The sequence below is a fragment of the Lissotriton helveticus genome, chromosome 8, assembly GCF_964261635.1.
Source record: "Lissotriton helveticus chromosome 8, aLisHel1.1, whole genome shotgun sequence".
Lineage (NCBI taxonomy): Eukaryota > Metazoa > Chordata > Amphibia > Caudata > Salamandridae > Lissotriton > Lissotriton helveticus.
The window spans coordinates 428,973,973-428,991,294 of record NC_136069.1 but is presented as its reverse complement, the minus strand read 5'-3'; the positions used below and the strand labels follow the sequence as shown (position 1 = coordinate 428,991,294).

At 40.4% G+C, this 17,322-nt stretch overlaps 1 protein-coding gene across 6 annotated transcripts in view; it reads left to right on the top strand.

The window, feature by feature from the left end:
- ENOX1 (ecto-NOX disulfide-thiol exchanger 1) overlaps nucleotides 1-17,322 on the top strand; it is a 2,394,477-nt gene that overhangs the window by 2,053,378 nt on the left and 323,777 nt on the right. For all 6 annotated transcript variants that reach the window (XM_078657297.1, XM_078657294.1, XM_078657296.1 and 3 more), the window contains one exon: nucleotides 6,919-7,131. In XM_078657297.1, coding sequence (XP_078513423.1) covers nucleotides 6,919-7,131 — 213 coding nt within the window. The remainder of the gene's footprint in view (nucleotides 1-6,918; nucleotides 7,132-17,322) is intronic.

The window sequence follows — 17,322 nt, the reverse complement described above, 5'->3', positions numbered from 1 at the left end:
AGTATATGTTTGTGTATTGTTGTGGCACTGTCACCATACATCACACATTCTGAAAGATATCACAAAAGCAGAAAAGTTCACCGTTCTATCGTGTTTGTCGCCATTGTCCCACTTCTTTGCCCCCATTATTTACTAAGTGTTCAGAGGTTTCACATCTTTGTTGTGGTTCTCTGGGCTCCATCGTCGTCAGTCTTGTCTTACCTATTTTTATTGATTGGTATGGGGTTATTTTCTGTTCTGTAATGTTGTTCTGTTCCAGTTTATAGAGATTGTCAGTCTTCCACCACGTCACATGTCTCCTCCAGGGGATCAAAGAAGGTTTTGGACTGATAGACAAACCATCACCTTGCCACATAGAATAGCATATATCAGGGATTCATGACTGATTGTTTAAAATATGGCCCTAAAACACTAATAAGCCTGTGCTTAAACTTCTGCTAGCTTGAAACAAAATCAGTCAGGCTTAACTTAGAGGCACTGTATTAAGCATTTATGCAGCACTCAAACAGCAATAAAGTGAAAACACAACACATGAAAAATCCCACACCAATTTAGACAAATACAGAATATTTTAATAACAAAAATAAATTAAATCCAATCTGTAAAACCAGAGCTATGAATTTTTTACGTTTTTAGTGGAAAATAGTGCCTAAAAGATCAAAGCACCAACCATGGATATCTGGTCATGCAGGACCTGAGCAAAGTCAAAAGTTTGAAGGACCGTGATGGAACGTGGTTTGGATACATGTGGTAAATTTATCCCAGTTTCGGCTTACTTGCCAGCAAGGCAGCTGGCTGTGTCGGAGGAACAGTCGTTGTTGCTCGGGAGCACTGGACAAGGTCTAGGTGAAGCCATTGATGATGGTGGGAAAAGTTTCTGTGTTGGAGAAGCCATATTTCCAGGCAGAGGGGTCATCGTCATTGATGGGGAGCTTGTCGCCTTCGAGCCAGTTAAAGATTTTTACCTTCGGACTTAGATAACTCTTTAGAAGTTGAAAACCTCCAATGGGAGGAAGGTGCAAGCTGTAAACAATGATGGCTCCCAAAGGCAGCATGCCACTCGTCTAAGGTCCCGCTGCACAGGAGTTGCTGCTGTGGAGAAAAAAGTCAGCTTACGTTACGGAAAAAGAAAAAACAATTTGAAAGAAAACGTATATCCCCTCAACAGCAAAATATGCTATATAATAAAGTATAATCTTGAGAAATTGTGATAAAAAAAATAATAGTCAAATGAAATGACATATGGTGGAATTTCTGAAAGATTTCTACGTAACAGAAGAAAAAAGGGGGAGAGAAGAGAAAGATAAGAGAAAGAGGAAGAAGAGAAGAAGGAAGAGAAAAGTCATGCTGATATTGTGAGAATGGCATATATGTTCCTGAAAAAATAGGATGAGATATTGATCAAAATTGTAGATAAACCATATGAAACAATAGCAACAAACATAATTTTAATTTAATCTAAATGTCCTCACCAAGAAAGGAGCAAGGGATTCCATCTATCAAGTAGAGACATTATTTATTTATAGACTTATTTAGATTCATTTTAGCTGCAAATGTTATATAATTTTAAAACCACCCACCCAAATATGGGTTCCATTTGAAGTGAGACTTAATAAAATCATGTTTGAAACACAGTTTTTTAAGTGGAGGCTTACATACTTATCTGAGTTTATTTTATAACCAGAGATTAAGGATACACTCTCATCCTCATCTAAGAAAACTGGGATATAAGAAACTTGATTTGAAATAAGCAATACATCAGCTGCATTAGCAGGCAATTTATTATGTGTTGTATCATATTAAAAGACTTGTATATATTTACTTTGTCTAATATTTAATGAGAAGGATTCCAAAGCTGATATAAATAATAAGGGAGAAAACAGTCAACCCTGCCTTTTGCCTATATTTAACTTAAAATGTGAGGCCATTCACAAAAATAGAAGCTTGGGGTGAATAGTATAGTAGGGATAATAGATTAATAAGTTTAGGGCCTAATACAAACCACTTGAAGCTTTAAAAATAAAAGGCCAATTCACCCGGTTACGGATCTTTTCAGCATCGCGAGTAAGGAGGATTTGTAACTATTTTACTTACTTAAAATGTAAAAACAGTCTTATGCAATCTGAAATATCTCTTCCCTTTACAAACCAGATTGTTCTTGCCTTAGTAAATCTGGCAAAAGGGGACCCAATTGAAGAGCAATACATATTGGAAATATTTAATAACCAAAATTGGCAAGTGAAATTGGTCTCTCCCCCCGCCAGGCAGGCTTCCGACCGCTACACTCCACGGAGAAGGTAGTGATTTCGGTAATGGATGGACTTCGCGAGGGCATTGACATCAATCTCCCGCAGGCCCTCATCCTTCTGGACCTGTCCGCCGCCTTTGATACGGTGGACCACTCCACCCTTCTCTCCCGTGTCAAGGCGGCGGGCATAGAGGGCTTAGCCCTTTCATGGCTTGAGTCCTTCCTATGTGATAGGGCTCAAGCGGTCCACCTTGCTGACTTCACTGCCGCCTCCCGCAAGGTGGAGTGTGGCGTCCCCCAGGGTTCATTACTTTCCCCCCTCTTGTTTAATTTATACATTTTCCCCCTCATTTTTATGTTGCAGCAGCTGGAGGTCACGGTGTTCAACTACGCCGACGACCTCCAGCTAATCTTCAATCTTTCCCATTCCCCCTCGTCCGCCCAGAACGTTCAAACCGTTATGCTATTTATTCAGGACTGGATGAACTGCAACCACCTCAAGCTCAATCCAGACAAGACTGAGTTAGTCTTGACTGGAGGTGGTTGCAGTCCATGGTCCCCGTCATTTTGGCCCCCTTCACTTGGTGTCCCCCCACTCCCGGTCCCCAAAGTCAAGACCCTTGGGATTCTGCTAAATTCACAACTTTCGGTGCACTCCCAAGTTAGTTCGGTGGTATCCTCCTGTTTCCTCTCCCTTAGGATAATTAGGAAAATATCCCGTTTTTTTTCTCTCCCGGCGTTAAGGGTCATTATTATGGCTATGGTGCTTTCGCGCCTTGATTATGGTAACATAATCTACAACGGCGCGCCGCCTACGCCATACACCGCTTGCAGCTAGTGCAGAACCAGGCTGCCCGCCTGATTCATGGATTGCCCAAATACCATCGAGCCACTCCACTGCTGAAGGCACTGCACTGGCTGCCCGTGAGAGAACGATCCCTATTTAAACTAGGCTGCCTCACTTTCCAGGCCAGGATGGGCACTGCCCCCGAGTTCATCAGCTCAGCTATCAGTCCCTACTTACCGGGCAGAGAACTCCGCTCAACCCACATGGCACTTCTGACTATCCCCCCGCTTCAAGAAAAAGAAAGCTGGCGGGGCTAAATTTGCGACCCTCGGACCCGTGTTCTGGAACTCCCTTCCCTTGGCTCTTCGTACTTCATCCTCTTATCTAGAGTTCTGGAAAAATTTGAAAACTTTTCTCTTCTCTAGCGCCTTTTCTACTTAATATGAATAACTTCCTCTGCTGCTATCCGCTGGTCGTAATCCTTAAAGCGCCATGAAACCGCTTGGTAAAAGCGCGCTCAATAAATGTTTTTAAATTCAAATTCAAATTCAATAATTTTACCCAAGTTGGGATCTCTACCTTCCTTGGTAACTAAACATAATAATGCACCTTGGACACTACCAAAAGATGTTCCTACTGAAGAAATATGATTGAAGAAATAATTAAATTTGGGTAACAGTATGTGAGAAAAACGTGAGCAGAATTAAATGGAAAACTCATCTGAGTCAGGTGCCATATTTTTGTTATTAGAGTTGATTGCCATTGTAATTTCTTCGGGATAGATATTGGTTTCCAAAGAAGAGAAGTCAGAACTTTTGTTTCGATCCTGTCTATTTGATGCTAACTAATTTGTAATAGATTCAGTATTAGGTATTGCTTCAAGAGTGTATACAATTTTTTTGCATTGAGCAGTTTTCCAAAATATCATTATCCATAAAAATGGCAACTTTTTCATATTTTACAATGGAATCCGTTCGAGTGTGTTCTTATTTAATTTTCAGTTGGTTAGCCAATAATTGTCCTGCCTTATTCTGTTCATCATAATATCTTCCACAGGACTTAAGAAGGTAAGTAGAAACATTTTCTTACGATATTTTATTAATTTTGCCTTAACTATCTCATCATGGCAAATATGGGATTTTAATTAATTATCTTGATCTACTCTCTTAATATTGTGCATAATATTATGTAGGTTTTGCAAGTTGTGACATCTGTTTCTTAGATGCATTATTAATAGTAAAATCTCTAGATGTTGCTTTAAAAGAATCCCATGTAATTTGCATGGATATATCTTCAGTGAAATTAAAATCGAAGAGCTCAGTGGTAAAAATTTGAAATTCATAATTAAAAGAATAGTCTAGTGAGAGAGTGCTATTACATTTCCATCTTCTATTGCTACTAGGAGTGTATAACAAGTCAAAATCAATGCTGTCCAGAGCTTTGTTTGATATTATAACATTGCCTGTCCCTGCATTAATTAAACTTTGTTTTATGGGCCTAGATAAAGATATATGATTTGTTCTGGATTGCAAAAGATAACAAGGTGCATTCCCCTAAAGTAGGGTTGTACAGTCTCCAGGCCTCAATAAGTGATATCTGGGAGACTGCATTCATGAACTCAGTACTCTTTTGTATTTGGAAAGAAACTGAATTTGGAATTTTAAGCCAGAAAGGTTTTGAATTCTTGACTGCAATCACCTCTGGGAATAAGATTGTCTCCCAAATATTCCAACATTTTATTAGCAAATTGGTTCAGAAGGAGTTGTTTTTCTGGGGTGGACCATCCACATTAAATATAGATAAAGCAACTTTTTAATGTTTAAATCGACAATTACCAATTTCTCTTTGGTATTGCATTTTTAGGAAAAAATGTTTGTAGTAAGAGCTTTGTCACATACGATTATGCCACCTTCATTCTTCCCTGGACAAGCGGAGAAAAATATATTAACCAACCAATTTCTCTTAAGCTTCAGAATTTCTCCTTCCACTAGATGAGCCTCCTGTAGTCACAGAATATTCACATTTAATTTGTTACCATCTAATGAGAGAGCATATTACCTTGAGATTCCATGAGATGACACTATGTGCAATATTGATAGAATGAACCAAAAGAAACAATTCTACATTTTAAAAACATGACGTAAAAGAAGTTACAATAATCATATACAATGAAATTCGTTTTTTTTAAAAAAACTTTGTTTTAGACATAGAATGTAAAAATAAGGGTAAGCATGTGTTTTTAGAATGTAAAAGCACAAAGAAAAGACAGAACAATTCACATAACAAGGAAGGAAACATATCTACAAAAGAGACAACAATCTGAGGGTGGTGAAGCCATATGATGAAGACGACATGTCTGTACTCCAAGACGAATCAGGGAGGACGTTATATGAGATGAGTGACAACAACATCCCACTTGCTAACATCATCTACTCCCATGACTTTGACATTCCTTTCTATGCGAGCGACATTCAGCTCATACTCTCGCATTGGCATTGGTATGGATAGCCAACTCAACATGACAGCCCAAGTCAACACCATCACTGCTTCCACACCTTGAAGATACTGAGGAAGATCTTCAAATGGCTCCCAGCCACCACCCGCAATCTGTCACCCACACCCTCAACACAATAAAGCTGGACTATGGGAACACTATATGCTGGAATCAGCAAATGACTCACCAGAGGACTTCAAGCCATTCAGAACTTGCAGCTAGAGTCACACTCAACCTACCACGCCACACACACAACACACTGGACCTAAGAGAGCTTCACTGGCTCCCAATACACAAATGAGGTCAGTTCACAAACCTTATATGCTCTTTAAAAGTACTACACAGCACAGGACCAACCTACCTCAACAACTGAATCTCTTTCCACAAACCCAACAGACATCTTTGCTTGACCAAAATCCTACTCACATACATCCGACACATACGCACAGGCAGAGCCGCAGTCGAGCTTTCTCTACATGATTCCCAAAGCCTGAAAGGACTTGCCACTACAGATCAGAGCCACGTCTGCCATCCTTGAGTTCCGCAGAAGGTTAAAGACTTGGGTTTTCAAATTGACCCACTCATTACCCCTCAATCTGATAGAGACATCTAGCTGCAGATACCTTAACTTTAGAATTCTTCCAAGGGGGCAGTCTGGATCTAGACATTTTTCAGCAGTACCTCCCAAGTGATGGTGCGCTTCACAAATACAATTAACATAGAATAACTTAGCAACAGGAATTGTTAAAACATTAAACTACAAGAGAAGGAGAAAATGTTTAAGTTAAGATTAGAAGATTATTATAATGCAGTGTCAAAGTCAATTAGATGATTTAGAAGTTTCCATTTCTTCTACTCTGCAGTCCTCTGGAAACTTTTTCAACTTGGCTGGATCCTCATAAGCCATTCTTTTTATATCAGACTTTAAAAATACATGCATGAAAGAGACCAATCAGCATTCAGAGCTCTGAGAACTGGACATATATCTAAGAAATGTCTTCCATTATTCATCATTACATTTAGCAAATTCCTGTGCAAAGTATAAGTTGTGATCAGACGGAAAAAAATTCTTTTTGGCTTTAACCATCATTATGATCTTGAGTAGATCAGTATATTCCAGAAAAATAAGATAACTCCTCTGGGTCTAGTATTTGAAGTAGAAAAACTTGGTTTATGGCCCAACCCATGCTCTTGCATGTTTAGGGAAACATACACTGACATGTCGTGGCTATTCCGCCTTGTGTGGGGTTGATGTGTCTACTCTACAAAAATGAGGCTTTCAGTGCCGTGTAATGATATATGAACCCTTACATCATATGTGTGCCTTTTTAATACTTTACCATACTGTGTGGTGATCCTGTGAGTTACTAAACACTTGCTCTATTACAGATGATGGACAATTTTCAGAGGCCATTGCCGTGCTGCTGACCTGGATCGAGCGAGGGGAGGTTAACCGTCGCTCTGCGAACCACTTCTATGCCATGGTGCAGTCAGCAAACAGTCACGTGCGCCGACTAATAAATGAGAAAGCAACCCATGAAGAGGAAATAGAACAGGCAAAGGAGAAGTTCAAAGCAGCTTTGACTGGGATTCTCCATCAATGTAAGTGTCTCCTTCCAGCTAGCATTTTTTGTTGCCAGGGAATGGCAATCATTTTATGACAGGGATCAGTGTGGGATGGTGACCGATCTCTAAATCGCTTTATTGTTAAAAATGTGAGCAGACTTCGACTTCTGTTAATTTAGAAAAGTGTTATTTTTAATTGTATTTTTTGTTGTTGCGATGAGTAGAACAATATCTAATTGAAGACAGGAAGTGGGGATTAGTACGTGCAAGCAACTATCCCTATGTAGCCCAAAATTGGAGCAATGTTCGCAGATCCCTTGCCTTACTATGCATCCTTTTTAATTTTGTCCTAGACAAGTTTAACATAGAGGCAGAAGTAATCGCTGTGTACCTTTCATAGTCAACTTGTGAATTGATAGGGTTTTGTGAATATGTATCCACATTGCTCAATCAGCAGGTGACAGGAGGCATCAATTTACTAACACTTAGGAACATGACAGATATGAATGCCCATACTGAGAGATTAAACACTCAAAAGGTGATGGGAGGCTCCTTGCAATATGTCTAACTACTGGCAATAGCTCGAGGCAGCACCACGTTCTTTTGCTCACCATGCAACCTCAGTTTAGAACCATCCATATGCAAACCAGTCTTGACCCTGTTCAACATGGCAACAGTCTAGCCCGAACTGCCAAGACAGGTTCTCCCTGGACTAGAAACAAGCATCCTGGGACTTTTTTTTGTCCTCGTTATGTGCTCATCAGCCGGGTGCAGTTTGGTTCCAGCGATATAGTGAGCATGGGGTCCACATCATGGCATACCCATGCCACTTAGGGCGGAATATGAAACACACAAAAGGTGATGGTGCAATAAGTCTAGCCACTGGCAATAGTGGCCCGAGTGATTACTAGTGGGTGAGATTAATTCAAGCATTCCATCCATCACTGTTTTGTATTCTGTCATTCTGATAGGTGGCTTAAACATTTAGCAGTCTATACCTTATGACAGTGGAAGGTAGACTGCGGAGCAAATGAACACTGTTTTGGAAGGGTTCTGAATCCTGCTTTGTTCCAGACCTCTCCTAGGTAAAGTCTGGCCCATTCACACGCAGCTGATCTGATGTCACAGCACTCCTCTGTGTTAGTCAAAACAGTGTTCTTCCAGCAGGGGAGCAAGCAGCACTGGGAATCAGGGACCCTAATCACATATATGCAGTGCACACTGATAAAGCAGTGAAGTACCGTCAAGGAGATCCTTCCGCATGTTCAGGCAGGCTCTTGACTAGATATCCTTGTTGTTTTTTTATATAATACCGTAGGCACCTGTAGCGAGGGCACTCTTACACAGACCCAGATAACTAGCAAGTCCAAGGTCAGGACTTATGCCTTAGGGCCAATGTGTTTAAGGGTCATTACTTTGCTTCTCTCATTTCCAGTACAGTAATAATTAAATAAGATGGCTTTTTGACAATAGTGCTGGTCTTTAATAAGATCCGTGTGTAGTCTTGGGTTGTGTGAAAGATAGATGGTGTGCTGTGATGGAGCATCAGTTCTTGACAGGAAGAAGAATATAAACAAAACATATTGGATCTGCAAGTGGCAAGAAAGAAGACAGCTAGTTCTGCTTAAGATACAAGATGACCTTAAACTTTTCAATCCATACGTGTATTTTTGACCATGTGGTAAGTGTGATGCAGCATTTAATGCTGCAGGTGGCATGCTTCTTGTGATGGTTCAGCTTGTCTGAAAGAAGGCTGAAGTGCAAGACAGAAAAAAGCAAGAATTTCTACACTTAACAAACCATCATATCACCATGCTACATTTATAGTTCAACTCTCCACTTGATAGGAGTTGGTGCTGGTGGATAGCTTTAATCTAGTGAAATCACTGTGGGTGACCAATATGGGGTAAGTAGTTGAAAGGGTATGTACATTTTGTATGGCTTCTGGGAGCTTGAACAGCAGAGGCGGCAGCAATGAGTTGTGGGTGACTGGGCAGGGGCGAGCTCGGGGGTTGGAGCGCGAGTTTAAACAATGTAAAAGGAAAAGAAAACGTATTACACACTTACCTTGCCGCCAGCGCTGGGTCCCACGTCTCTGCTCCTTGTTCCTGCACTTATTGTGGGATAGGAAGCCAGGAAATACAGTCAGGCTCCCCTGACCAATCGCAATGTTACAATGCAGCGTTTCAATTGGTAAGCACCTAGGCTCCCCTGACCAATCACAACGCTGCATTGCAGCATTGTGATTGGTTTTGAGCATCCTGGATTGACGCTCAACAACGGTAGGGAGGCCTGGGATTGTTCTCCACTCTGACTGTAATGCAGCCTGCATGGACAACAGGGAAAGTGTGCATGACTAGTTTGGGCAGCCCAAGAGGGCTCACCAAACAGTCATTCCGCACTTAGGAGTGGGCAAACTACTCCTGCCCTGCTCTGTGATCAGAGCATCCCCGCCCGCTCGCTAAGGAAACATAAAATGATAATAACTTAAACTTTTATATTTCCTTTCCACTGCTCAAAAGCAGTGGGGTGACACTCCTCTGCCATAGTGGAGGAGCAGCCACTGTTGAAGAGTTCAGTGACTAACTGTGGTACGTTCAAGGGCCATATGACCTATAAGGTAAATGGGCATGATACTCTACGAAGATGGAAAGGAAATACATTCCAGACCATGACTGCCTGGCAATGCTAGGGGGTATTTCTTGTTTACTTGTGTGCAGTGGCAGTGACACTTATAGGTGATCAATATAACATCTGCCACACTGAGCGACTTAATATAGTCATTTCTCAATGTGTACTGACTAGCTAGGGTCAGCAAAATTTCCATTTATAAAACTATCTGAATACTTTAAGCCTTAAAATGGCCACTTTATAAAACTATTTTAGTCTTATTTATCGTATAGTTAAATAAAACTATCACAATACCTTTGAGATTGTGCACAATGAAACTGATTAATAATTAATTTTGCCTTCAAAAACTCAACTAGTGCACCTCAAGTAGCTAAAACCAAGCTGCTACGAATTGCATTTAGAAATGTAGACTTTTCACTTGGTTTAACCTGAAGAATGAAAGTGAATAATCTCTGATTGTTATATCATCCTGAGACAAATTCAGATCCAAAGCAATGGCATTCAGCTTATCTGATGCTAATTTTAAAAATGTTAACAGACCATTTGCCAGTGGCAGGTCTGCAGTATTTAAACATTCTTTTAGGGCTGAAATGAATGTTTTAATACCCAATTATAGAAAAGCTGGAATTAGTAAAAGTATTCTTTCTCCAAAAAGACGATGACAGCAGCATATATGATATGAGCTAAGCTTTCTGGACTTGAGTGACAACATTTGCATACACCCAGCGTTCTTGGATTTTTCTAAGATAATTGTATCTTCCCATATCAAATAGACCAAAACGGAGTCTTGAATATATTTTTTTAAATTTCATTTAAATATTTTCTATTAGATATAATTGCAGGGTATTTTTAGCATATGGATTTAATAAAATATTGCCATATCTCAAGAATTCACAAATTTTAAGATCAGACAAAAAATAAGCGCGCATTTTTTTCTTTAAAATTATTTTAATATGCCGCCATGGACGCGCCCTGCCAGCTAAACCTCATGAATTTGTAAATTTTCAAACACCATCTGAAGTAAAAAGAAATGTCTGGAATTGTTTACTCTAGCTTCCTTCATGAGGTCCATCCACAGTTATCATATTGATGTTCCTTGTTTAGCAATTTTTCTCCCGTCCAAATAAATAATATGCAATGCTTGTATGGCAGACTGTTTAAAGAGGGACAATTCCAGACATATCTGTACTCGTGATGTAAAGGCTTGCAGAGTGAATAATTGTCTAAAAAGATTACATTAGATCACATCCAGCCGATTATTTGAGTAGATTGAAAAATTTCAGCACTATAATTTAAGGTAGTCATACATTTCATCTTGATTACATCTAAAAGTGGCTTAATATATGACCTAACAAAATATTGACTGGCCTTAACCTGGATAATTTTAATTAATAGAATTTTGGGCATTATTATGATTGTGGGTGGATCAGTCGACCATTGTCCTGGAGGTCCAATGGTAGTGAGTCGTCTGTCATATTATGAGTTGGGCAGATTTGCTTTGCATAATCCTCTGCTTAACCGCCGGCACTGCCAACGCACCGCTCACCGCTAGGGTCACAGTCGGGGGAAGGCAGCCTCCATTGGCAGTACAGAGGTGCAACACTGCCGTCCGTATTACGCGATGTCTTCCTGACAAGTGGATCGTGAAGGTCAGACCGCCGCCTAAAGGCTAGCAGGAGCAATGGATTTGGGGTACATCCCCTTTCCAGTTCTTTTGAGCAGATTTCAACATGGATCCCTTTCTCTAGGCCCCCCCTACACAGGAGCATATTCACCTTGAGGAATACAACCACGTCTTTTGGCAAAATACAGGTAAGTGCTTTTGGTACCATGTAGCCATTACCGGGACTGCCCACATATCGGTCAGACTCATGTAATGGGTAGGTGGTATTTTTCCACATGTATCAAGCATATGGGCCTTAAGGCGATAATATTTCGAGGTTAGGGGTAAGACTATGGTGAGATTTCCCCCCCCCCCCATAAATCAACGAAAGCCACGTTTCGGCGATGGAATAAGATAACAAGCAAAGAATTAGAGGCTGCCCTTAACCACTCCCCTCCAATCCAAGATATCGATAATGAGGTGGCCACATCCCAGTTTAACGACTGGATTCAGAGAGCAGTTAACGGTGTTACCCCTGAGCATACCGGAACAGCTAAGAGGCGCCCTCTGGGGACACCGTGGTATGGACCTGAACTTAAAGCACTAACGGTTGAATGTAGAAGGTTCGAACGTCTCTAGAGAGTGGATTATAGTAGGAGGAGCAAAGATGCTTACAACGGGGCCTTGAATAAATATAAGGAGGCCATTTTGGAAGCCAAAAAAGTTCATTTAACCTCAAAAATCCAGGAAGCTGACCAGGTTTTTTGCAATCAGCTGGCGTTTTTTTTCCAGAATAAGGTACAAACAATATATGATGGCCTGGCTAATTCACCTAACGTGTTGGCAGGTATATATCTGCCTTCCCAGGGGGAGGAAACAGCGCCATTCAAACTAAAACACTTATGAGCCCTATCAGAAGAGCTGGTAACAGATATTTTAAAATGTTTTAAGTCTAGATCACCCAGTGACCTCTGCCCCCGGCCATTATGCACCTGGCTGCGGAGAGGATCAGTGAAATCCTTACTCCTCTGATTAATCAAGTCTTAGTATCAGGGTTGTACCCCGCAGCCTGGAAGACCGCGAGCATCAGGCCAATCTTGAAGAAAGCCACGCTAGATCCGACTTTAAAAACTATCTGACAATTTCGGGTCTGACATTTGTAGCCAAGGTCATCGAGAAATCGATTAATAAAGCATTAACTGAATACCTGGACAGCAACAGTCTACTGGACCCCACCCAGCAAGGCTTTCGTCCAAGACACTCTACTGAATCTGCCCTGATCGCAGCATCCGAGGGGATTCGGAGAGTAGTAGACGGTGGAGGCAGGGCAATCCTTGTTCTCCTAGATCTGTTGGCCGCATTCGACACCGTGAACCACACGGTGTTGGTGTGGCGACTACAGGAGCTAGGAATCAGTGATTTGGCTCTGACCCTCCTTTCCTCGTTTCTAGAGAACAGGAAACAAAGTCTGAACTTGGATGGCCTACAATCGGACAGTTTTCATTTGCCCTGTGTTGTGCCGCAAGTTTCAGCTCTGTCTCCGACTTTATTTACTATTTATGTGAAGCCGCTGGCTATGCTTTTTAGGAAGCATGGCTTCACTTTTGTGTCGTATGCAGACGACTCGCTATTGGTGATATCTGTATCAGACATGCCGGAGTTAACAGCGGCGAGGTTTCATGCCTGTGTTAAGGATGTCATGAATTGGATGAGTCTGAGCTTTTTGAAAATCAATACGGAAAAGACAGAAGTGATCGAATTTGGGAACGGACCACCAATCTGGAACTACTCTTGGTGGCCATTAGAGGCTGGGGAATGTCCACTACCCGTCAAGAAGGTGAGGAACCTCGGGGTCATCTTTGACGACAAACTTAATATGTCGGCTCAGGTAAACAGTTTAACACCTGCCAGTTTTTTCCTATTGAAGACCCTGCGTAAAATATTTCTGTTTATTCCCCTTACACTGCAGAAGACGGTAATGGGTGCCCTTTTTCTTTCCAAATTGTATTATTGCAATGCAATGTTTCTGGGCATCGATAAAAATCAGATCAGCAAACTCCAATCATTACAGAATGCTGCAGTTCGACTGATTCTAAAGCTTCCAAAGCGCCACCCCACGACACAGGGTAGAAGAGCACTACATTGGTTCCCTGTTCAGCAGAGAATTGAATTTAAGGCGCTCTGCCTGGTGCATAAGGCACTGTATGGAGGAGGTTCAGAGGACTGTCAGGACAGGTTCAGGCTCTATACCCCCTCACGAAACCTACAGTCAGCCAATCTTGGCCTGATATGTACCCCAAGGTTTCAACAGGCTAGATGGGGTGGCAGGTCTCTGTCCATCTGTGCGGCGCAACTGTGGAATAAACTGCCGGTGGCTTTGAGACTTTAGCCGAATCTTCTATCTTTCAAGAGAAGCCTGAAGTCCCGGCTATTTAATTCTGAGTAGTAACCAGCTCAGCATCCTGCCCTGCTTACACACATCAGCGTTAAGACGCCTCGGCATTCGAGCGCTTAACAAGCTTTATATAACATTACATATGTGTGCATTTGACACATATGCAGTCGGAATGTACACACAGACATCGATATATATGGAAGTACATTGCACAGCATTGCTATACTGCTGCAGCCACACCACCGGCCCCTCTGGAATTTCGTAATACGGCAGGTGGAAGGCCACATGGTTAGCGGTCTTCTAGCAGCCGCAGACTTGGTCCTTTGGCAGTCAGATTGCCAAACTTGAAATAAGGCCCCAAATCTTTAACTTGTATTTTGCTTGATGTTAGACACGACTCCCAGTATCTTGAAAGCAAATAACTAAATGCTCTTAGGACAGAGCCCTGATAATATACTCATCATGTATGCCTTAATATTTTTTAATCATTTTCTCTTTTCTATAACTTAGTACATTAGATTTATGCTTTATACTTAAAATGTTTTCTTTATAATAATTTACAAGATATTCCAATGTGGGTTGAAGGTCCATAATAATTTTGACTTTATTATTGTATTCAAAGGTTTGGGATTCAACACACTGCCTAATTTTGTGGGACATTCTCTAGAATTCTCAAAAAAGTCATAATGTCTGAAAAATACAACTTAAATAGAACTGAGGCACGGTCACAGCCTTATTTTAGGCCCATGTTAGTATATATATTTTCCTATTCAGCAATGAATTACCACTCACTATAAATTGGTTCCAGGCATCTGTACACAGTGCCTGAATCACTTTTAACCGTGTACGGTCTATATGGCAAAAATTCAGTTTATACCTCAACCGATTTGTATCAATGCCATTGATTCCTGTTCTAAAATTAATACAATAGGCATGACGTTTTGTAGCTCCTGTTTCAAAATCCTGGTTTACTAAAACTGAAAATGCCACAATGTTATCACTGGTACCATTGTTTTCTCTAAAATCAATTTGAAATCATGAATACTGTGGGCATACGATCAAGTCCTCCCAGGAAATTGGTACAATTTCTGTAAGATAACATGCATTGAATAAAGGGTATAACCATGTACACCAATAATTGATATCTGTCTAATCAAAAATGGGAGGAATACCATTTGGCCCAAGAGCTAAATCAGATCTCATTTTACTTATGGTGTTTATTTCAAATTTTACAGTACACCATTGTATGAGTAGGGGCTTAGGTAAAGCATACTTTACAATTGATGTAGAAGTCGTTTCTGTTAATGGTTCATACTTTATAGTCCACTGACAAGTGGGAGTAGGGATTTAAGCACTCTTAGGAAGTATAATGCTTAGATGCTAGAGCAAACAAGCATATAGCTCCCATTCGCTTGTGAGGATGTCGGTACTACTTTTGTAGTGCAAATGTTAACTAGTGCATTTATATAATGCCAACATTTCTCATGATCCTTATATTTATATTGTAACTGAGGATACCCATTCAGCTTCCCATAATTATGTTGATATTTCCTACCATTCTTTTAAATGCATCAACCATAATTAAATAATCAGACTTATCTTCAAATTATTTCATACACCACAACAATTTTGTTAACTCTTTTTTCCAACTGTAGGTCCTTCATATACCAGGCATTATTCAATTTTCCTTCCACAAGCTTAATTTTCCTGCTAGAACTCGCTGCTGATGCATATTTTATTGAGGAGGATACAGTTACTTGCAAGCACTAAAGCTCAGGTTTGGTCACTGAGCTATCCCTTTCACAATCAGGAAGGAGCTTCATTCATTGCCTTGTATATTGAGATGCAGTTGACTATACGTATAATTCCAAAAGCTGGAGTAGACATCTAATTTATATTATTACTCTCTATAAAAGGTTCACTAGACATCATACTGATGATAATTTATTGGCCTATTGCTAATCTTTCTGATCGCAAAAATGATGAGCAAAAAGACACTAGTTTATCAATACAGCGCCTCCTAGATAAAGGATGGCCGTTTTCACCCTGGGCAACCAGGATTCCGATTTCCACACAGTACAGAAATAATACTAACTAGGAACGCAATGAGAAGTCCATTTTTTCTCTGTAGAGCTTTTTGCAACATTTGTCCCTATAAACTAAAATTTGCTACCGAAGATCGCCAAAGATTAATTGGGGCTCAGTAGACCATTCTTTCAAAATGGTTTAAATAATTCCAAAGCAATATTAAAACCTAGATACACTTCTTTCTACCACTGTCCTATCTCCTTTTATAGTACTCATCAGAGCACCGTGAGCTAGGTTAATTAGCATTTTTTATACCCTGCCCCTAAAAATCTGATTGATGTCAGATACTTCCCCAAACTTAAACAGATGAGACGGAATTGCACATCAATCTAACTAGTAACGGAATAAAGAATGCTAGACAAGCGCGTCTAGGATATTGTAACAAAATGTTCTCGGTCTAAGACTTTAAGAAGGACCTCTTATTATTGCAAATACAATTCTATTTTTCTCACTGAATTACTCTTGCTTATGGTCCTAATCTCTGATAATACCTCTTCATAGAGAAAGTAATTCAGGATCCTGAAAATCCTCTTTGAAAAGAATTTAAGCTAAATAATGTAATTCCCAATGTTTTGAATTACTGCAACCTTCAAATAAGGGCTATCAAAACTACTGCAAAATAATAAGACATTAGCATTCCACCTTGCACTGCACTAACATATTGTGCTTCGGATCAAAGGTTAGTATTTCCACTTCAGGTCTTATGTTCCATCAATCTATTAAAGCCAATTTATCATCTATCCTTCGTGGATGCTTGTTGTCATTCATGCTTGGGTAATGGGTTATACAAAAAAAACGTCCTCTGTCACTTAGCGTCAACTAAATCCCTGTCAGGATTGTGATCCTTAATCAAGTAACATTTATTTAAGTTTTATTCCCCTTTCTAGATCTTCACAAAACTGTTCCTAATCGCGATTGAGGCTGAAAAGTGTGCATTGTACGAGTCACAACATTACTTCGCATCCAGTATAGACCACCTAAGCATCCCAAATATGTATGTATTTTGTAGGCAGAAGACATCAGGGACCATATTACATAAGGGCCTTGTGGCCACCTTATGTTTGCGCCTTTCTGGTTCATAACACCAAAAGGACCACAGCTGTTTGTGGGGTCCCTTCTGTAATACAGATCACTCTACACAATAACAAGGGGTGGTGATGCAAATGAAGGGAAGCCTTTGCCCCTCGTCCACATTGCAGACACAGACTAGGGCCACACAGGCAGGAGCTGGAAATTACGAGGCAAACAATGAAAGACATTCAAGTAAAGAAGTAAAGAAGTAAAGAGAAGAATCAGAGAGCATATCCGGACTTTGGGGGGAGAGATGGGGAGGGTGAGTAGGTAAGAACGGGTGTAGACAGTGAAAGGGAAAGGATGCAGAAAAGAAAATAATTTCACTTGCCTCAGTTTGTCCTGTAATTAGTTCCACTAATAATTATGCACAGAAATTGTTTATTGAGTGGTAAGAAACATAGTTTAGCTATGATGTTTGCAAGATCTTTATGCCACC